The 23850-nt window shown below is 36.1% G+C and overlaps 1 protein-coding gene across 2 annotated transcripts; it reads left to right on the forward strand.

Annotated features, from left to right (window-relative positions):
• Positions 1 to 549: 549 nt before the first annotated feature.
• On the forward strand, positions 550 to 23182 carry pgpep1 (pyroglutamyl-peptidase I). Of its 2 annotated transcripts, XR_012387468.1 has the most exons (6): positions 569 to 697; positions 6420 to 6472; positions 7201 to 7317; positions 12794 to 13026; positions 17962 to 18219; positions 22765 to 23182. XR_012387468.1 is itself a non-coding variant. In NM_001020526.2 (5 exons), exons 1-5 carry the CDS (start codon positions 667 to 669, stop codon positions 18152 to 18154), a joined length of 627 nt encoding a protein of 208 aa, NP_001018362.1. In that variant the 5' UTR covers positions 550 to 666; the 3' UTR covers positions 18155 to 19292. The 2 variants fall into 2 exon arrangements, 1 of the variants encoding a protein (NP_001018362.1); NM_001020526.2 differs by lacking the exon at positions 22765 to 23182 and having other exon boundaries at positions 550 to 697; positions 17962 to 19292.
• Positions 23183 to 23850: the final 668 nt, after the last annotated feature.

Consider the following 23850-nt stretch of genomic DNA (forward strand, 5'->3'; position numbering starts at 1 on the left):
GCCACAGCCTACCTGAGTATTGTTGCTGACCATGTCCATCCCTTTATGAGCACAGTGTACTCATCTTCTGATGGCTACTTCCAGCAGTGTAATGCTCCATGTCATAAAGCGTGAATCATCTCAGACTGGTTTCTTGAACATGACAATGAGTTCACTGTACTCAAATGACCTCCACAGGCACCAGCTCTCAATCCAATAGAGCACCTTTGGGATGTGGTGGAACGGGAGATTCACATCATGGATGTGCAGCTGACAAATCTGCAGCAACTGTGTGATGCTATCATGTCAATATGGAGGAAAATCTCTGAGGAATATTTATTTCCAGTACCTTGTTGAATCTATGCCATTAAGGATTAAGCAAGTTCTAAAGACAAAAATGGGTCCGACCCGCTACTAGTAAGGTGTGCCTAATATAGTGGCCTGTGAGTGTATATAAAACGACGATTTCATGGTATTTATGAATTTGGTAATGATTAAATGACTCCGGAGCGACAGATGACGCTGTTCTTCACCGTCAGCGCTGATCTCAGTTCAGCCGGAGAGAGGAGAGGAAGAGTCCTGGAACATGATGATGATGATGTGTGTTTATGCCAGTTATTGAACATCTCCTCAGATTATCATTATTTTTTCTTTTATTCTTGAACGAAACTCTTTGGTTTTTCAGTCATGGACCAGAGGAAGACGGTTGTCGTGACCGGTGAGTGTTTTTCGACGCTCGTGTGAGTCTTGTGTCAGTTTTTTAAGAGTTTTTCCTCAGTCTGCTTCTGTCAGTCTTATTATTGGTATCGATTTCACAACAACACACACAAAAAAAGATCAATATTAAACGAAAATACATTTGGGAACAAATAAAAGACTAAAAACCTGAAATACCCGAAATACCAGCGTTATTCGAAAGTATGGGAAAGTACTGGCGTGTTTGTACATTGTGCATTATTTCGTGTAATTACTTTCTGCGTGTATTTATTGAGGTAAAGTTGGTTTTATATTCACACATTCAGACTATCAAGGTACAACATTGTTCACAGTCAATAAAATAGTGCTAATGTTGATTTGAAGTCATCGTTACATGTAATTTTTAGACCAAATATTTAAGGTACCATGTAAACAATATAGGGAGCGTGTTATAAGCTGTCACATAACGAATGTGTGAATATAAAACCCAACTTTACATCAATGATGTATTTTTTTTTTTTGCATATTTGTCTTATTTTAGCATTTATTATTGAGATACTATGTTTTCACGTTTGTTGGAAAACTAACTTGAGCTTAAAGTTTGTATTGAACACGTTTGGTGTTTATTTAGTTTTTATTTTCTCCATAAAGCACTTAGATTTAAGATATTTTAAGTTAATCGCCAAAGCAAGATTCCTGATTTTGGTTAAAATATATATTAAATGCTTTATATTTTGTTTTCACAACAACACACTCTCAAAAATATCAATATTAAAACAAAAGACTTTTGGGAACAATCAAAAGACAAAAAAATCTGAAATACCCGAAATACCAGCGTTATTTAAAAGTATGGGAAAGTACTGTCGTTTTAGTATTGTGTTTTATTTAGTGTAATTACTTTCTGGGTGTATTTATTAAGGTAAAGTTGGTTTTATATTCGCACATTCTGACTTTCTCCTTAATAATGTAATTTCAAAAAAATATTCTTTGAAAATTCTACATAGTGAAATCAAATTAGCAACTAATGACTATCAAAGTACAACATTGTTCACAGTCAATTAAACAGTGCTAATGTTGATTTGAAGTCATCGTTACATGTGATTTCAGACCAAATATTAAAAGTACCATGTAAACAATATATGGAGCGTGTTATAAGCTGTCACATAACGAATGTGTGAATATAAAACCCAATTTTACATCAATGATGTATTTTTTTTGCATATTTGTCTTATTTTAGCATTTATTATTGAGATACTATGTTTTCACGTTTGTTGGAAAACTAACTTGAGCTTAAAGTTTGTATTGAACACGTTTGGTGTTTATTTAGTTTTTATTTTCTCCATAAAGCACTTAGATTTAAGATATTTTAAGTTAATCGCCAAAGCAAGATTCCTGATTTTGGTTAAAATATATATTAAATGCTTTATATTTTGTTTTCACAACAACACACTCTCAAAAATATCAATATTAAAACAAAAGACTTTTGGGAACAATCAAAAGACAAAAAAAATCTGAAATACCCGAAATACCAGCGTTATTTAAAAGTATGGGAAAGTACTGTCGTTTTAGTATTGTGTTTTATTTAGTGTAATTACTTTCTGGGGGTATTTATTAAGGTAAAGTTGGTTTTATATTCGCACATTCTGACTTTCTCCTTAATAATGTAATTTCAGAAAAATATTCTTTGAAAATTCTACATAGTGAAATCAAATTAGCAACTAATGACTATCAAAGTACAACATTGTTCACAGTCAATTAAACATTGCTAATGTTGATTTGAAGTCATCGTTACATGTGATTTCAGACCAAATATTAAAAGTACCATGTAAACAATATATGGAGCGTGTTATAAGCTGTCACATAACGAATATGTGAATATAAAACCCAATTTTACATCAATGATGTATTTTTTTGCATATTTGTCTTATTTTAGCATTTATTATTGAGATACTATGTTTTCATGTTTGTTGGAAAACTAACATGAGCTTAAAGTTTGTATTGAACACGTCTGGTGTTTATTTAGTTTTTATTTTCTCCATAAAGCACTTAGATTTAAGATATTTTAAGTTAATCGCCAAAGCAAGATTCCTGATTTTGGTTAAAATATATATTAAATGCTTTATATTTAGCTTTCACAACAACACACTCACAAATAGATCAATATTAAAACAATAGACTTTTGGGAACAATCAAAAGACAAAAAAAAATCTGAAATACCCGAAATACCAGCGTTATTTAAAAGTATTGAAAAGTACTGTCGTTTTAGTGTTGTGTATTATTTCGTGTAATTACTTTCTGGGGGTATTTATTAAGGTAAAGTTGGTTTTATATTCGCACATTCTGACTTTCTCCTTAATAATGTAATTTCAGAAAAATATTCTTTGAAAATTCTACATAGTGAAATCAAATTAGCAACTAATGACTATCAAAGTACAACATTGTTCACAGTCAATTAAACATTGCTAATGTTGATTTGAAGTCATCGTTACATGTGATTTCAGACCAAATATTAAAAGTACCACAATATATGGAGCGTGTTATAAGCTGTCACATAACGAATGTGTGAATATAAAACCCAATTTTACATCAATGATGTATTTTTTTTGCATATTTGTCTTATTTTAGCATTTATTATTGAGATACTATGTTTTCACGTTTGTTGGAAAACTAACTTGAGCTTAAAGTTTGTATTGAACACGTCTGGTGTTTATTTAGTTTTTATTTTCTCCATAAAGCACTTAGATTTAAGATATTTTAAGTTAATCGCCAAAGCAAGATTCCTGATTTTGGTTAAAATATATATTAAATGCTTTTTATTTTGTTTTCACAACAACACACTCACAAAAATATCAATATTAAAACAAAAGACTTTTGGGAACAATCAAAAGACAAAAAAAAATCTGAAATACCCGAAATACCAGCGTTATTTAAAAGTATGGGAAAGTACTGTCGTTTTACTATTGTGTTTTATTTAGTGTAATTACTTTCTGGGTGTATTTATTAAGGTAAAGTTGGTTTTATATTCGCACATTCTGACTTTCTCCTTAATAATGTAATTTCAGAAAAGTATTCTTTGAAAATTCTACATAGTGAAATCAAATTAGCAACTAATGACTATCAAAGTACAACATTGTTCACAGTCAATTAAACAGTGTTAATTTTGTTTTGAAGTCATCGTTACATGTGATTTCAGACCAAATATTAAAAGTACCATGTAAACAATATATGGAGCGTGTTATAAGCTGTCACATAACGAATGTGTGAATAAAAAACCCAACTTTAACTCTGTATTTTTTTGACATGATATTTGTCTTATTTTAACATTTATTATTGAGATACTATGTTTTCACGTTTGTTGGAAAACTAACATGAGCTTAAAGTTAGTATTGAACACGTCTGGTGTTTATTTAGTTTTTATTTTCTCCCTAAAGCACTTAGATTTAAGATATTTTACATGTGGATTGCTGTAGCAAAGTATGCTTTACATCTCTGTTAAGTTGCATATTAATAACTGTTGCTCAGTAATATCTATCAAAAATCTCTCACCATATATGGAAAATCTAATATAAATCTTAATTTTAAGCTTTCAAATTATATACAGTTAAACATCATTGCTTTAGGTATAGACTACAATATTACAGTTTAAAAACGTAAGCGTAAAAGCTCCTACAGGTTCTAGGGTGACATTAAATGTGTTTTAATCTATTACTCTTCCAACATAACATAACCTAACAAAAAATTGTCGTAAAATATGCATTTAAAAATTATAGACTATTCCAAAATATATACAGTTGAAGTCAGAATTATTAGCCCCCTGAATTATTAGCCCCCCTGTTTATTTTGTTCCCAAATTCTGTCAATTTCTTCAACACATTTCTAAACATAATAGCTTTAATAACTCATTTCTAATAATTGATTTATTTTATCTTTGTCATGATGAGAGTAAATAATATTTGACTAGATATTCTTCAAGACACTTCTATACAGCTTAAAGTGACATTTAAAGGCTTAACTAGGTTAATTAGGTTAACTAGGCAGGTTAGGGTAATTAGGCAAGTTATTGTATAATGATGGTTTGTTCTGTAGACTATCGGAAAAAGTTATAGCTTAAAGGGGATAATAATTGTGACTTGAAATGGTGTTTAAAAAATTTAAAAACTGCTATTATTCTAGCCTAAATAAAGCAAATAATACTTTCTCCAGAGGAAAAAATATTATCAGACATACTGTGAAAATTTCCTTGCTCTGTTAAACATCATTTGGGAAATATTTAAAACAGAAAAATAAAATCAAAGCGAGGCTAATAAGTTTGACTTTAACTGTAGTTGGTAATGATTAGTCAGTGTTGGTGGGATGATGCCAGTTTAGGGGTTAAAGTTATTTCATCTCATATTTTCATTAAATTTAGTATAAAAACCCAAAATGTTTTAGTTACGTGATAATTTAACGTGGAGTTTATGATTTATTAATACAAACATAAATACACATGTGCCATTGTGTGAAATAACTATAGAATGACTATATTGTGGTACTGCCAATAAATAATAAACCGTATTAATGAATTACTAATGCCGTAAAATACTACAATACTATACTAAAAGTGCGAGTATGTGCGAAATAATTACAGAGTGTGACTATATTGTGGTACTGCCAATAAATATAATATAGTAATAAAATACTAATATCCTAATATAAAAATTAAATGCATATAAATTACAATGCTTAAATTTATTAATTCATTCGTAGAAATGCATCCTTAGATTTATTAAGATCTTCATTTAGCACATTCGTGATTATAGCGTTTGTACTGTTGTTTATTGCAACATCTGATCTGAACTCAAGCGCTAGAGTTACTCATTACATCCAGTTTCAAGCATGATTAGATTGTAGACTCTGAACTGCTGCGTTTGGATTTTGCTGACTGCAGCTTGTTAACTTCGAAGGGTGCAAAAGCTATAAAGCGCATGATAATGTAGCTAAAGCCGAGGAGTCTGAAGGGGTTTATTACATCTTATCACACAGCTGCTTGTCAAGTAAAGTCATAACATAGACACACAGTGGGGAAAATAAGCTACACGTCAAAATGTTTTTCAGAAAATATATTTGTAAAGGTGCCTTGAAATTTTCACCAGATTTTAATAGAAAAAAAGGAAATACATATTATTAAGGTAATTAATTTACTAATTAAGTTATGTAAAAAAATTAATTGACTCTGGGAAAAAGTATTGAACATGTGAAGAAGAAAGGGAGGTGTGTTTGAGCAGTGAAAGCCCAGACAGCAGCTGAAATCTCTCAGTAGTTCTTCAGCAAGCCTCAGCCTTCCTTAGTGTAAATGAACATCAGCTGCTTCAGTCCAACATCTACATTAGCAGGAGGATGAAGATGAACCCAGTGTGAACATTTCAGCAAGACAATGATCCAAAACACAGGCAAGGAGACTCTCAGATGCTTTCAGAGAAAGACAATCAAGCTGTAGAATGGCCCAGCCAATCACCTGATCTCAATCCAGTAGACAATACAAGATAAAGCTCAGATCTGATATAGACGAGACCCACAGAATCATCAAGATTTAGACATTCTGTTGAAGTTTGTGAGAAACTCACACCTGAGCAATGCATGAGACCTCATTCTCCATATGAGAGGCGTCTTTAACCTGCCAATACTTATTTCCCCTACTATGTGTATGTTTAACTAAATACTGGATATTTCATCTGTCATATGAGTGTGTTTCTCTTTATTTGTAGGTTTCGAGCCATTTGGTGAACATACTGTTAATGCCAGTTGGGTGGCTGTACAGGTATGATATTTAACATGATTTGATCCTCCCTTTTTAATGATATCTTTTTTCTGATTGGAGTTTGCTGCTATGAGGGCAGCAACTTTTTAACTTTTGTTTTTTCAATAGGAAGAGTGTCATGTGACACATCAAACTGATTGGGAATTTCACAAGAAAAACAATGGTGTGCTTGGTTTTAACATAACTTTATTATTTCCTGAGTTATTTACAAGTTTCTGACTTCTCACTTATAAAATGTGTTCAATATGTTGCCCATTGTGTTGGATTGTCAACGCAACCCTCTTCTCCCACTCTTCACACACTGATAGCAACACCGCAGGAGAAATGCCAGCACAGGCTTCCAGTATCCGTAGTTTCAGGTGCTGCACATCTTGTATCTTCACACCATAGGCAATTGCCTTCAGATGACCCCAAAGATAAAAGTCTAAGGGGGTCAGATCGGGAGACCTTGGGGGCCATTCAAAACCATTTAAAACCAAGCACACCATTGTTTTTCTTGTGAAATTCCCAATCAGTTTGATGTGTCACATGACCCTCTTCCTTTTGAAAAAACAAAAGTTGGATCCAATATGGCCGACTTCAAAATGGCCACCATGGTCACCACCCACTCTGTAAAAGTTTGCCCCCTCACATATACTAATGTGCCACAATAAATGGCCCATATAAATGGCCCACCCGGTATATCATGCAGTCCTAATACTTTCTTCTGCTGTATATCATTCTGTCAGGAGCTGGAGAAACTGGGTTTGGGCGATGATATAAACCTCCATGTTGCTGAAGTTCCTGTGGAATATCAAGCGGTCCAGAATCTCCTGCCTTCTCTATGGAAAGATCATCTTCCACAAGTAGCGTAACGATACTGATGCTGATTCTGCCTGTTCATTCTTGATATGAGCAAATAGTTTGAATTAACACTACGGAATGCTTGATTCTGATTGGCTGGCTATTTTCATGTCAAGTGAATGTCAAAGGCTGCGTTCGAAACCGCCTACTACTCAGTAGGTACTGCATTTGAATTTATACGTACTACTCGGCCGTTAGAAAAGTACGTTCTATACAGTATGAATGTGAAAAGTATGAATGGAATTCGGACGTACTACATCCGCCATTTTGACATAGTCACGAACCCTACCTGCGTAATTTGCGTCGCTTTACTCCCATTCATGAATTCGCTCGCGGGGCATCATGGGATAGCGCAGCATGCATGGGATGCGCACTCAAGAATCTCACCGGAAGTAGTAAGTTATCTGGGTACTTCTCGCCTACTAATTTTCGAATTCTGTGAATTCGGACATACTACTCTGCTCGCATACTGATTTTAGCATACTATATAGTATGGAAGTATGCGGTTTCGGACACAGCCAATGTGTTTCTGCTGACTGTTTTAATCAAGTGTGATCATTCATTCATTCATTTTCTTGTCGGCTTAGTCCCTTTATTGATCTCGGGTCACCACAGCGGAATGAACTGCCAACTTATCCAGCACGTTTTTACGCAGCGGATGCCCTTCCAGCCGCAGCCCATCTCTGGGAAACAATTGTGATTATAAAAAATACAATTAATTTTTTGTACCATTAAATTTACTAATTTAGCTCAGCTGAAATAGTTCCGGCAGGTTTTGAGCGCATTACAGCTCCATATCACTACGCTGAATGATTTTAGTTATTTCACTGTTGGAAATTACATCAAAACACAACAGAAGGCTTTGGAGGAGATGTGTGAGAAACTAGGGCTACACAGGAGCAGTATGACGACAAAAAACTCACAAATGTCTCAAATACAACATCTGAACAGTGGATTTAGCTGTAGAAACCAGAGTGTGAGTGAATAATTGAATCCGGCCCATTGAATTATTAGACATGGTTGGCACGGTTGCTGGACATCCTTCAAAATGCTTGAATTTTAATTTAGAATTTTACAGGTTTAAAATTGTTGGATAAGGTGCTTGAAACAACTTGAAATTGTAATTGTAATTATTGCGATCAAATTGTGTTATTAAATAAATAATAGTAATTATTTAAAAAAAAATTCCCTAGCTTGATTTAAAGGGAAAAATGACACATTTAAGATGTGAGCAAATTAAATTTAACAGAGTAAATGACAGTAATTCAGCTTGAACTTGGGGCAAACATGCTATTAAAAATTTTCCCTCTGATATTGTTTAGTATTCTAACAAAAAGTTTTAATATAATGTGTTGAAATATGGATATGCACACTTACCGGCCACTTTATTAGGCACACCTGTCCAACTTCTCGTTAACACAAATTTCTAATCAGTCCATCACATGGCAGCAACTCAAGGCATTTAGGCATGTAGACATGGTCAAGACGATCTGCTGAAAGGTGATTTAAGTGACTTTGAACGTGGTTGTTGGTGCCTGACGGGCTGGTCTGAGTATTTCAAAAACTGCTGATCAACTGAGATTTTCACAACCATCTTTAGTGTTTACAGAGAATGGTCTGAACAAGAGGAAATATCCAGTGAGCGGCAGTTCTGTGGGCGCAAATGTCTTGTTGATACCAGAGGTCAGAGGAGAATGGCCAGACTGGTTCCAGCTGATAGAAAGGCAACAGTAACTCAAATAAGCACTCGATACAACCGGGGTCTGCAGAAGAGCATCTCTGAACACACAACACGTCCAACCTTGAGGCGGATGGGCTACGGCAGCCGAAGACCACACCGGGTGCCACTCCTGTCAGCTAAGAACAGGAAACTGAGGCTACAGTTCACACAGACTCACCAAAACTGGACAATAGAAGATTGGAGAAACGTTGCCTGCTCTGATGAGTCTCCATTTCTGCTGACACATTCAGATGGTCGGGTCAGAATTTGGCGTTAGCAACATGAAAGCATGGATCCATCCTTCATTGTATCAATGGTTCAGGCTGGTGGTGGTGGTGTAATGGTGTGGGGGGATATTTTCTTGGCACACTTTGTTCCCATTAGTACCAACTGAGCATCATGTCCACCTAAGTATTGTTGCGGACCATGTCCATTCCTTTATGACCACATCCCAAGCAGGATAACGCTCCATGTCATAAAGCTTGAATCATCTCAGACTGGTTTCTTGAACATGACAATGAGTTCACTGTACTCAAACGGCCTCCACAGTCACCAGCTCTCAATCCAGTAGAGCACCTTTGGGATGTGGTGGAACGGGAGATTCACATTATGCATGTGCAGCCGTCAAATCTGCTGCAACTGTGTGATGCTATCATGTCAGTATGGAGCAATATCTCTCAGGAATATTTCCAGTACCTTGTTAAATTTATGCCACAAAGGATTAAGGCAGACCTGAAGGCAAAAGGCTTCCAACCTGGTACAAGTTTGGTATACCTAACAGGGTTCATCGCTAAGGATTTTTTCTACTGGTCCGATCGGGCAAGTGGTTTAGATTTTTACTTGCCCTGCTAAAATTTTCACTGGCCCCACCAAAAAAAAGAGAAGTTAATAGCTATTTTTTAACGACATATTTTAAATAATGTGTCAAAAATAAAGTCTGTAAATCTAGAATTTCAATACTTAAAAAACAATTGTAAATATAAGTGTTATGCAAACAAAAAGAGCAGTATGGAGAATGTGGAGGCATTTTATTGCAGTTTGAAATTATTTTTTAAAAAAAAGGTGGCTGATTTGTCAAACTGACGGCAAACTATGCATAACATCACTTCATTATTATTTTGTCGTGTTGCTTCCAAGTAAATGTCTACTTCCAACACACTAGAGACAGACATTTTCGTTTAGCCTTTTAATTTGATGTTGCCGCCATGTTGCTGTTTCTACGCTGTACTGGTTGTTACCAGGTTACAAAAAAAAAAAAAAAATAGCATGGTCAAATCAATCAGTTGAATCAGACGAATCGGAAAGCAATATGTTGTTTACGACATTACAGAGAAGGTAGCATTTAAAGATTTGAAAGCACAAACTTAAAATGCACGCAATTGACAAATAGTCACAGACAAATTAAATATTAGTGACAAGGCAGAACTGTCCCAATCGGGCCATTAATGATCCGGTCTACTGTCCCAAGTGTCTCTCACGCTGGCCCTGGGCCACCGGGCAGTCCTTATTGTTGAGCCCTGCCTAATAAAGTGGCCGGTGAGTGTATGTAAACATATTCTTTGACATTTGTAAATTGCTGGAAAGGTTAACAAATGCCCCTAGAAAGTGCTTAAATTTAACTTTGGAAAAAGATTAAGAACCCCTGATTAGACAATAATGCACACTGAAGGATCGCCACCAACTGGCCGTTGTCAGTTATTAATTACAAAGTGTGTTATGATAAATACTGTAATAGCATAGTATGTGTACTGTATTTTGAGCCAATAAGTGTAGTCTTGGAGACCGAAGAGGACTTCTTTAAACATAATTAATTTATAATATATAATCAGCTTAACTATTCATGTAATAAAGAGTTATTAGCCCTCCTCTAAAATTGTACTTGAGAGTGAATAAATAATGTGAGTAATTTTAATTTTTGGTGACATATCCCTTTAAGTTACAGTTATTAAAATCATTCAAGTGTATATGCTACACTACCTGACAAAAGGCTTGTCGTGGATCCCAGTTGTAAGAGCAACAAATAATGACTTGATTGCTTGTTGATGAATTGGAAAAGTGGCAGAAGGTGGATTCTTTCCATGAATCATTTGTTGATCTGCATCCCAATCATCACAAATACTGCAAAAGAACTACTGGAACCAGCATGGACTCAAGATTCTTAGAGAAATCAGTCAAGTTTGGTGAGGGAAAAATCATGGTTTGGGGTTACAATCAGTATGGAGAGATCATCTGCAGAGTGGATGATCAACATCAACAGCCTGAGATATCAAGACATTTGTGCTGCCCATTACATTACAAACCACAGGAGAGGGACAATTCTCCAGCAGGATAGCGCTCCTTCTCATACTTCAGCCTCCACATCATTGTATGTGTGAAAGGGGCTATTGTCATTTTAAGACCATTTTATGCCACTTATTAATGACAGAATGACAATATAATATCATCACAATGCAAGTACACTCTTTCAAAGAATGCATAATATTTTATTGTTTAGAATATTTTATTCAATTATAGTCATTTTAACAATTTAATATTCAGGCATTGGAATCAGAACGTGAAACTGCATATCCTAAACAATTAATAATAAATGTTAACAAAAAAGTGCAAGTTTAAAAAGTAACAGAGGCTGCGATATCTGCTAACATATCTATTTTGGGTGTCAAACACCCACATGAAAATATCCTATGAAGTGTTTACTATAAATCATTAGTGTTTTTTTTTTTAACCATACTGACTACTTGACAAAAGTCTTGTCGTCGATCCCAGTTGTAAGAGCAACAAATAATAACTTGACTTCTGGTTGATCGTTTAGAAAAGTGGCAGAAGGTCGATATATATGTATATATATATTTTTTCCCCCATGAATCATTTGTTGATCTGCATCCCGATCATCACAAATACTGCAGAAGACCTACTGGAACCCACATGGACCCAAGATTCTCCTAGAAATCAGTCAAGTTTGGTGAAGGAATAATCATGGTTTGGGGTTACATTCAGTATGGAGAGATCTGCAGAGTGGATGATCAACATCAACAGCCTGAGGTATCAAGACATTTGTGCTGCCCATTACATTACAAACCACAGGAGAGGGACAATTCTCCAGCAGGATAGCGCTCCTTCTCATACTTCAGCCTCCACATCAAAGCTCCTGAAAGCAAAGAAGGTCAAGGTGCTCCAGGATTGGCCAGCCCAGTCACCAGACATGAACATTATTGAGCATGTCTGAGGTAACATGAAGGAGGAGGGGTTAAAGATGAACCGAAAGAGTCTTGATGAGCTCTGGGAGTCCTGTAGGAACGCTTTCTCTGCCATTCCAGATGACTTTATTAATCAGTGATTTGAGTCAGTGCAGAGATGTATGGATGCAGTCCTCCAAGCTCATGATGGAGTCAGACACAATATTCATTCTGTCTCCACTGCAGCAGGACTTTATATTCTATACTGGACATTATTGCTGTTCAGTGATGAGACTTTAGTCTAAGAAAAGTCAGACCTTACTGTCCTAAATAAATCAATCAAAATGTTGGTCAAATAAGTGTAATCTAGAGGCCTTTCATATAAGCCACTTCTGATACCAAACGATCAACTAGAAGTCAAGTTATGATTTGTTGTTCCTAAAACTTGCATTGACGACAAGACTTTTGTGTATGTTATGACTGTGTAAAACTGAATTTTGCTCTAAACATTTGAATTCTTTTTAAGTAATTGTTTTGTCTTCAGCTGTAAGTATACTTTTATTTTCTGTCTTTGCTTTTTAGTTAGTGGTCCACGTGGGTGTGTCCGGGATGGCGACCACAGTGACACTGGAGCAGTGTGGTCATAACCAGGGCTACATGCGGATGGACAACTGCATGTTCTGTCCCGTGTCCCGCTGCTGTGTGGATGGAGGACCAGACTGCATTCATTCAGTCATAGACATGGACATGGTCTGCAAGAGAGTCAACTCCTCCGGCCTCGGAGTCTCTGTGTCTGTGTCGAAGGACGCCGGCAGGTATAAACGCTTTGCTTTGCTGTGCTAACATGCAGAAAAAAATGTCGTTTTCGTTCATGACTTAGCATACACCTTTTAAACAACTAGAAAAAAAAACACTTATTCATATATTTATTTATAATGATCATACAAAAATAAACAGCTATTATTTATTTTAATAAAATAAAAAGTAAAATAAAACCATTCTGCTTTAAATGGGAGCTATTATGCCACTTTTTACAAAATACTAATTGTGTCTCTGATGTCCCTAGAGAGTGTGTGTGTGTGTGTGTCAGCTCAAAATACCACACTAATAATGTTTTCTAACTCTCTGAAACTGACCCTTTTTGGCTTTCATCCTGATTGTGGAATTTTGGTAACTGTTGCTTTAAATTCAAATGCGATTGAGCTCTTTTCAGAAGAGGGCGGAGCTACAAATGCCTATTTGTCAACATAGTGGCAGATTCAAAAACAAGACTTACTGTTCGATCACACCGAAAGCGGCGGGCGCGTCAAAGTAGCTGGAAGTCATTCGTTTTCAATGGTCAAGGAGAGTTTCAATGGTCAAGGAGAGTTTTCAATGGTCAAGGAGAGTTGAAATCAAGGTAACTTTATGGTATTGAGCTATGACGCGGTTCGGCGGCAGGAAATCAGAATGTAGAAGTCCAGGAGAACACACTCACTGTGAACTTTGGTTTTGACCACAGCTGTTCCCAACGGTTTGATTATTGCGGTCGCCGAATTTCAAGTTATTTGCAATGTTTTCTTACAGGAACATAATAGGGCTGTGCAATTAATCGCAATCGCAAAAACATCGCAACTTAAGCACACGCAATTTCTAAATCGCAAATAGCTGCAATTTTGATCTGTTAATTTATTTAGAATTTTATTCAGAATATGTTCTTGTGCGCATGATATTAATATGTTAACCAATCAGCATGTCGTTTCCAGAAGCACTCAAACTGCTTAAGGATCGGCTTTAATGCTGAGGTTTCATCTTTGGGTCGAGACTCAATAATATCCATCTGCATATAGCCACTTCATTTGACCGGCGTGTTTGTGTTTTTGTTTGTGTGTGTGTGTGTGTGTGTCAGCTCAAGATACCACACAAATAATGTTTTCTAACTCTCTGAAACTGACCCTTTTTGGCTTTCATCCTAATTGTGGAATTTTGGTAACTGTTGCTTTAAATTTAAATGAGATTGAGCTCTTTTCAGAAGAGGGCGGAGCTACAAATGCCTATTTGTCAACATAGTGGCAGATTCAAAAACAAGACTTACTGTACGATCACACCGAAAGCGGCGGGAGCGTCAAAGTAGCTGGAAGTCATTCGTTTTCAATGGTCAAGGAGAGTTGAAATCAAGGTAACTTTATGGTATTGAGCTATGACGCGGTTCGGCAGCAGGAAATCAGAATGTAGAAGTCCAGGAGAACACACTCACTGTGAACTTTGGTTTTGACCACAGTTGTTCCCAACGGTTTGATTATTGCGGTCGCCGGATTTCAAGTTATTTGCAATGTTTTCTTACAGGAACATAATAGGGCTGTGCAATTAATCGCAATCGCAAAAACATCGCAACTTAAGCACACGCAATTTCTAAATCGCAAATAGCTGCAATTTTTATCTGTTAATTTATTTAGAATTTTATTTAGAATATGTTCTTGTGCGCATGATATTAATATGTTAACCAATCAGCATGTCGTTTCCAGAAGCACTCAAACTGCTCAAGGATCGGCTATAATGCTGAGGTTTCATCTTTGGGTCGAGACTCAATAATATCCATCTGCATATAGCCACTTCATTTGACCGGCGTGTTTGTGTTTTTGTTTGTGTGTGTGTGTGTGTGTCAGCTCAAGATACCACACAAATAATGTTTTCTAACTCTCTGAAACTGACCCTTTTTGGCTTTCATCCTAATTGTGGAATTTTGGTAACTGTTGCTTTAAATTTAAATGAGATTGAGCTCTTTTCAGAAGAGGGCGGAGCTACAAATGCCTATTTGTCAACATAGTGGCAGATTCAAAAACAAGACTTACTGTACGATCACACCGAAAGCGGCGGGAGCGTCAAAGTAGCTGGAAGTCATTCGTTTTCAATGGTCAAGGAGAGTTGAAATCAAGGTAACTTTATGGTATTGAGCTATGACGCGGTTCGGCAGCAGGAAATCAGAATGTAGAAGTCCAGGAGAACACACTCACTGTGAACTTTGGTTTTGACCACAGCTGTTCCCAACGGTTTGATAATTGCGGTCGCCGGATTTCAAGTTATTTGCAATGTTTTCTTACAGGAACATAATAGGGCTGTGCAATTAATCGCAATCGCAAAAACATCGCAACTTAAGCACACGCAATTTCTAAATCGCAAATAGCTGCAATTTTTATCTGTTAATTTATTTAGAATTTTATTTAGAATATGTTCTTGTGCGCATGATATTAATATGTTAACCAATCAGCATGTCGTTTCCAGAAGCACTCAAACTGCTCAAGGATCGGCTATAATGCTGAGGTTTCATCTTTGGGTCGAGACTCAATAATATCCATCTGCATATAGCCACTTCATTTGACCGGCGTGTTTGTGTTTTTGTTTGTGTGTGTGTGTGTGTGTGTGTGTGTGTCAGCTCAAAATACCACATAAATAATGTTTTCTAACTCTCTGAAACTGACCCTTTTTGGCTTTCATCCTAATTGGGGAATTTTGGTAACTGTTGCTTTAAATTCAAATGCGATTGAGCTCTTTTCAGAAGAGGGCGGAGCTACAAATGCCTATTTGTCAACATAGTGGCAGATTCAAAAACAAGACTTACTGTTCGATCACACCGAAAGCGGCGGGAGCGTCAAAGTAGCTGGAAGTCATTCGTTTTCAATGGTCAAGGAGAGTTGAAATCAAGTTAACTTTATGGTATTGAGCTATGACGCGGTTCGGCGGCAGGAAATCAGAATGTAGAAGTCCAGGAGAACACACTCACTGTGAACTTTGGTTTTGACCACAGTTGTTCCCAACGGTTTGATTTATTGCGGTCGCCGGATTTCAAGTTATTTGCAATGTTTTCTTACAGGAACATAATAGGGCTTTGCAATTAATCGCAATCGCAAAAAAATCACAACTTAAGCACACGCAATTTCTAAATCGCAAATAGCTGCAATTTTTATCTGTTAATTTATTTAGAATTTTATTTAGAACATGTTCTTGTGCGTATGATATTAATATATTAACTAATCAGCATGTCGTTTCCAGAAGCACTTAAACTGCTCAAGGATCGGCTATAATGCTGAGGTTTCATCTTTGCGGTCGAGACTCAATAATATCCATCTGCATATAGCCACTTCATTTGACCGGCGTGTTTGTGTGTGTGTGTGTGTGTGTGTGTGTGGCTTTTCCTGTGTTAGAGGGTGGGGCCGCAGGTTTCAAATCTCCTGGATTTGCGCGTGCAACTACTTGGTTTCGTTATCACGTCATGGCGAAACACCTAGGGTCCGTTCTTCGTACCTCGCTTAAATGATCTAAGATGATTTGGCAGATCCCGAATCTTTTAATCTCGATAACTGATCTCTCTCTAATTTGGTTCTTCAAACGAGTTTGCGAATCAGATTAGAATGTCTGGATAAACTGATCTGAGATCGCTGTGTGTGTTGTGAAGGACAGATCTATCGATCCTCGAAATCATGATCAGCAATGCAACGATTGGCTGACGTCACAGCAGCGTAATGACATCATCTGATTAATATTCAATTATCCATGTGAGCAAAATTACATCAAATTAGCAGTAAACGGTTTGTTAGATATGACACGCAATAACCTTCCACATTTGTTGTGAGCTGCAGGCTTTACACTTTCATGTGTCAAGAGTATTCATCATGTATTTCAATGCAAATCAATGTATTTAGTTACATTAAGAAAATATTTTCTTTATTATTGTAGCCGTTTTTTAATCGGTGTAAAGAATAACTGGTTGTTCACAAAAGCGTTTTGATATTGGTAAAGGCGTCTGCAACTTTTGTAAAGCATCAAATCACTGCATATGAACTATCAAAACATGTTTATGACTGCTGAAATGTATTATTGCTTTAAAAAAAGTCACATATTCTGCATTTCTATTATACACAAATTGTACTAAAGCGATCTAAAAAGTTTACATCAATAAGTTTTCTCTTTGCACCACCAGGTGGCAGTCTTTGTACTTTCATTTCAAGAGTGCAGATTGCATACGTTTTATTAATATGTATAACTTTATTTTATTAATAACTATAACTTTATATATATATAGTTAAAAAATATGTACTATTTTCCCAAGTGTATATAACTACTACTGTAAGAAAATATCAGAATTCGGTACTCTCTGTATTATCTTTGCTTGAACTGAGCCAATCTAATCCTGTTTATATGAATTGAACCTGCTCCCGATCCGGTTTGAGCTAGCAGAACTGTTGCTATGACAACAACTCTCGGATCAGCTTTGAAGAACGAAACGATCCTGGATTGTGTCAAATCATCAATAACCAAATCCAGCTAACTGAGTAATCCACGTACGAAGAACGGGCCCCTAATGACTCGTTATCAAGATGACTCGTTTGAAGCACTATGAGTCGACTCTTTTATAGATGAATCAACAGTTTTAAACACTGTACACTTACAGATTTAAGTCTTAGCTGGATACTTCACTTCACTTAGAGCTGAGTTACACACTACATGGAAGGGCATTTTCAAAAACTCATAAGATGGGCTCTTTAAGCAACGTGGGACACATATATGACTGTCAGCATCTCAACAAATGTGTTTTGGTGTTTCGTGACCCTTTAAGTTACCATTAAAACCTGATCAAAACCAGCTCATCTTCTTGAGCCCAACTCAAAATAAATGCTAAATACCCTGGGTAAAACTCTATCTGGCTTTGTGCAATTGTTGTACGGAGCATGTTTGTGCGTTTATCATTAACACACTCTCCGTCCTCACCGCAGGTATCTGTGTGACTACACCTACTACATGTCTCTGTTTGTGGGCGAGGGCCGGTCGGCGTTTGTTCATGTTCCTCCTCTGGATAAACCGTACAGCGCGGAGGATCTGGCCCGAGCGCTCCGAGCCATCATTCGGGAGATGCTGGAGCACATGGAGACACAGCAGACAAACACACACTGCTTGCACAACCCGTGAGAAACACACACATCACTGCTGAAACTCCTGCGATGCATCCTGGGATCAGTTCAGTGGTTTGAGAGGTTTGTGCTGAACTCAAACCTACAGCTGGACAGCAGTCCGGAGAGCACTATTATGGGGTATACTTGAAAACATGCAGAGATTTGGTTTTTTTTAGGGGGGAAACAAGGAGATTTGGATATAGTGTGGAAACAAACATGCTTTGGGAAGGGTTGAGTTTTATTTCTGTCTTCATTAATGACTGTATTATGAACGATAAAAGATTTGAAGGTAATTTAATAGGTGATAAACATTTAAAATAAAATCATACAACTGAAATAAATTAAATGTTAACAGGACTAAACTAATACAAAGTAAATTCCTAATTAATTTAACTTAAACTAGCATAGTTAAAACCCAAACTTAATGGCAAATATATTGACATTTTATAAAGGAAATGTGCTAATTAGAGGCAAAAATTATTAATGTATATCAGAAAACACAATAAAATGACCAAATATTTTACTAAAATGAAAAATTATTATTTTTTAATTATTTAAAAATGTATTTTATTAGTGTTTGGCTGATTTACTTATAGTTTAACTTGAGCTAAAATAACTAAAAAAGAACAGAGATATTGGATGTTATGCAAAAATAAGTTCTGGTAATGTGGATATAGTGTGAAAACAAGCATGTTTCAGAAAGGATTGATTTTATTCTGTTTCAGTATTCATTATTGACTGGATTAAGAAAGTGTCAAGGATAAAAATCTCAAGCTACTTTTATAGATTACAAAAATGAAAATAAAATTCTAGATTTAAAACAAAATAAATAATTATTGATTTTTGTTAATAAACTATTAACAAAAAATTGTAATGTCTTTTCCCTGTTTTTATTTAGTTTAACTTGACAAGCTACAATATTTGAAAATTAAAATTAATAGAAAATATTCTAAAATAGTGAAAATGTTTTTTTTTTAAATGAATAATAAATGGAAAAAAGCTGAGAAAGAATTACTTGAATGGAAAATAAATATAAAATACGTAACTAATTTTGTAGACTAACTTCATTGACTAAATCTAAAATGTTTTGCATAAAGTAAATGGAAAAACATTTTTTAATGATTTTAATAAAACTGAATTTAAAGTGAGAAAAAAAAATGAGTAAAAATGTCAAAAACACAACAACAACAAAAAGTTTTACTAACAAATGAAAACAAAATACTCATTCATTCATTTTCTTGTCGGCTTAGTCCCTTTATTAATCCGGGCTCGCCACAGCGGAATGAACCGCCAATTTATCCAGCACATTCCGCAACCCATACGCAACACACACACTCATACACTACAGACAATTTAGCCTACCCAATTCCCCTGTACCACATGCCTTTGGACTGTGGGGGAAACCGGAGCACACGGAGGAAACCCACGCAAAGGCAGGGAGAACATGCAAACTCCACAAACGCCAACTGAGCCGAGGATCGAACCAGAGACCTTGGTCGACAGCACTACCCACTGCGTTGCCGAAAACAAAATATAAAAAATGTAAAAAGAAAAGTGCTTTATTTTGTACTTTAAAATAATACATTCAAAACTCAAATAATATTGTATCTAAAACGTAAATAGATTAAATTAAGTAATAATAATACAACTGTCATACAGCGGTGCGGTGGCTCAGTGGTTAGCACTTTAGCCTCACAGCAAGAAGGTCGCTGGTTCGAGCCTCAGCTGGGTCAGTTGGCATTTCTGTGTGGAGTTTGCATGTTCTCATGTTGGCGTGGGTTTCCTCCGGGTGCTCCGGTGTCCCCCACAGTCCAAGCACATGTGCTATAGGTGAACTGATGAACTAAAATGGCCATAGTGTATGAGTGTGTGTGTGAATGTGAGAGTGTATGATTGTTTCCCAGTACTGGGTTGCGTCTGGAAGGGCATTCGCTGTGTAAAACATATGCTGGATAAGTCCGCTGTGGCGACCTCTGATAAATAAGGGACCGAAGAAAAATGAATGAATTACTAAACTTTTAATCAAATACAAAAATAATTTCAGTCAAGGCAACATTAGTCCTATATCATATGATTAATCATATATTTATATAATTTTATTATGAATCATATAATAAATGCATTATATTATATTATATTTATTTACTATTAATGAAATTCATACAGTTGGAGTCAGAAATAATTATTAACCCCCTCTATATTTATTCTCCAATTTCTGTGTAACAGAGAGCAGATTTCTTCAACACATTTCTAATCATCATAGTTTTAATAACTCATTTCTAATAACTGATTTATTTTATCTTTGCCATGATGACAGCACAGAATATTTGACTAGATATTCTTCAAGATACTAGTATTCAGGTTAAAGTGACAATTTAAGGGTGCTTTCACACCTACACTTTTGTTTCGGAACGTGTCTCGTTTGCCCAGTTAGCGCGGTTCGATTGGCATATGTGAACACCGCTCTGTTCCGCGCCAAAGTAATCGCTCCGAGATCGCCTGAATGAGGTGGTCTCGGCTCGATTGAAACAAACCCTGGAGTGGTTCGATTGCAGTGAGAAAGCGATCTGATCCGAGCGCGGTTATATCACAGTTTTTATGGATATGTAATAGGCTTACGGCTCTATGAAGAGAGAATTATGAGTAGGGCGGGAAGTTTCGCGAGTCTCCAGATGCCCACAAACGAGTGATGATCTCCCGGTAATCTCGCGTCTCCCTCCCGGTCCTCAAATAGGCATCGTTGCGCACCCTTCTCACCCCTCCCCACCGCATCTCTCCTCAGACACATCGAGCACGCACCCTGTCAATCACCACCAATCCACCACCTCTCCTGACAGCTGAGCGGGACGCTGCAAAATAAACCCTGACACTCTGACCAATGTGAGGAGAGTTTACTCGCACGTGACTTGTTTTAGCTCTTTTGGTCCGATTAGAAACTTTGCAGTGTGAAAGCCATAGACTGTAAAATATATGGACGTAGTGTCCGTGACGTCACCCATAGGTTTCTGAAGAGCGCAAAAGAAGCCACAAGTAGGCACGGCCAACCGTCGCCATTTTGGTCACGCGTCATCACACCCACGGCGGGATACCAAACAAGGGCAAAGAGGCGGAGAGTGAACGGAGCTACAGACACCTGCTAGCATTTAGCTTGGACCTGGTTCAGACACACTTTACTTTGGGAAAACGCTTAATACTTCATCACCTGCGACTCGTTTGTGTTCTGACCACTTGTGCTTGGTTGTAAACTATATCAATAAAGTGTTTAGTCTTTTAAAAACACTGCTGTAATACATTGAGCCACTAAACATTGTTCTTATGACGTTTTTAAACAGGAGGAAAACGCGAATTACTTCCAAACACTTCAGATATAGTCTGTGTTAGTTAATGTAAGACTATTGATAAAATCCAGCATAACACTGTATGACAACACTTCAGATGACTGATCTAGAGCCTACAGCTAATCAATCTGACAGATTCTGCAGTGCATTACAGCTCTAAATATAAATATAAATGATAAATGATCTTAAATAAAATAAATACATGTATAGAGATGGTATATAAGTATATAACTTTACTCACATGGGAAACGGAGGCCACGTGAATGGTTTGTGAGCACAATTAAGTTCACTCAGCATGCCATGCCATCTAATAATTGTAGGAAACAAGTCCAAAAGGCAGTTGACTGTGTAAAGTCACATAAAACAACACAGAAATACGATAAATATGCAGAGATCAGTGGCTAATCTGCAGGATTCAGCTGAGGTGACGTGACTGCGACCAACGAGACCTAGCTGTCAATCAAGTGACCACGCCCTTAATTATGCAAACTTAATATAACTTAATATAAAGGAAACGGATGAGTTATAAAAAAATTCACCCCCCTCACAGTTGTCATGAAGGGTAATATTAGCTGTATTAACCAAAATCTTTTTTTGTACCAGGCTGTAAACACCTTTTTTTCTGTTGTAAAGTTGGCCATTCTAACAGTGGACTCAATTGAAATTTGCTCTGTTTTGGAGCCAGGAGCGGCCAGGACTAGCGGAATTTCGGATGAATTGCAGTTTTAGTTACTTCCGTATTCCGTATTCCGAGGTTGCCGCTTGGTGAAAGCGAACCGCTCCAAGAGCAAAGAGCAACAATGTAACATTTGTAATCTCTGTTTCGGAACAACTGAATCGATTCACAGGTGTGAAAGCACCCTAAGACTTAACTAGGTTAATTAGGCAAGTCAGGGTCAGTGTATAACAATCCAAAACAAATATAGCTTAAGGGGGCTAATAATATTGACATTAAAATGGTGTTTAAAAATTGTTAAATAAAAACTGCTTTTATTCTAGCCAAAATAAAACAAATAAGGCTTTCTCCAGAAGAAAAAATATTACAGCAAATACTGAGAAAAAATCCTGAATCTGTTCAACATCACTTTGAAAATATCGGAAAAAGGGAAAAAAACACAGGAGGGCAGATAATTTCAACTGTACATTGAAATAAATGTAATAAATAATTGAAACTATAACTTAAGACTATAATGAAACTACATTTTAAAAAAATGACGTGATCGTCTGCAGCTTTCAAATATACCCCGATGCTGAAAACACAAGCCTCATAGGGTTTTATTTCCCACAGACCGTAAACAGCAGGTGGAAATGCTGGAAACCTGAAATTATGACAGAATACAAGCAATGATGTGCCTGTGCTGGACTGTGATAAAGATGGTAATAACTATGTGTATGTGGTTATTAAAGTGCCAAAATGACAACACAGGCTTTAAGATACAAGTTCATGCATAAACAAACAAACAAACAAACAGCAAACCCGATGCCTTTTCAGTGACCTGAGCTCTCATGCCTTCAGTGCTTTGGTTTTTGTATCTGTTTATTATATGAAATGTGAATTGTTGAGATGATTGTAAGGTGACGTCTGTCTTTTATCTTGTGGGACGGTGTTTGAGATTTTTTATTTAGTTTTATTTGTTTTATACTTTTTGCAAAAATGCTGGACCTCTGGACTATAATCGGTCCAAATTAAACTACTCTTTAATCTGCTCATTGTTGGTTGATTATATTATATTATATTATATTATATTATATTATATTATATTATATTATATTATATTATTTTATATTATTTTATATTATATTTTATTATATTATATTATATTATATTATTTTATATTATTTTATTATATTATATTATATTATATTATATTATTATTTTATATTATATTATATTATATTATATCATATTATATTATATCATATTATATTATATCATATTATATTATATCATATTATATTAAAGACTTTATTATTTTTTTATACAACAGTCCTGTCTGTTACTCGAATCTGATTGGCTGAAAGCCGTGTGATATTCTGCAATATCAGCACTCGTACAGCCTCCTCACCCTTGTGTGTTACTCCGCCCACATAGAGTGACAGCAGATCAATAAACTCACTACAGTTTGACAAATATTGCAGCTGTTGGACAACATAATGTACCTTTGAGGCTTTTTCAGGTGAGAATGTTGTTGTTTAGATTGTAAGTATGCAGTTAATTTATAAGGATAGTGCCTATTTTAAATATTTATATTTTCGGAGATTCAGCACGTCGGCCTCTATCAGCCTGTCTTTGAGCAGAGCAAAGATAGTTGAAGCTCTGCCACAAGATGGCGTCGGAGACTGCATAATAAATCCTTAGAGCAGTGGTTCTCAA

Source organism: Danio rerio, chromosome 2 (genome assembly GCF_049306965.1).
Source record: "Danio rerio strain Tuebingen ecotype United States chromosome 2, GRCz12tu, whole genome shotgun sequence".
Taxonomy (NCBI): domain Eukaryota; kingdom Metazoa; phylum Chordata; class Actinopteri; order Cypriniformes; family Danionidae; genus Danio; species Danio rerio.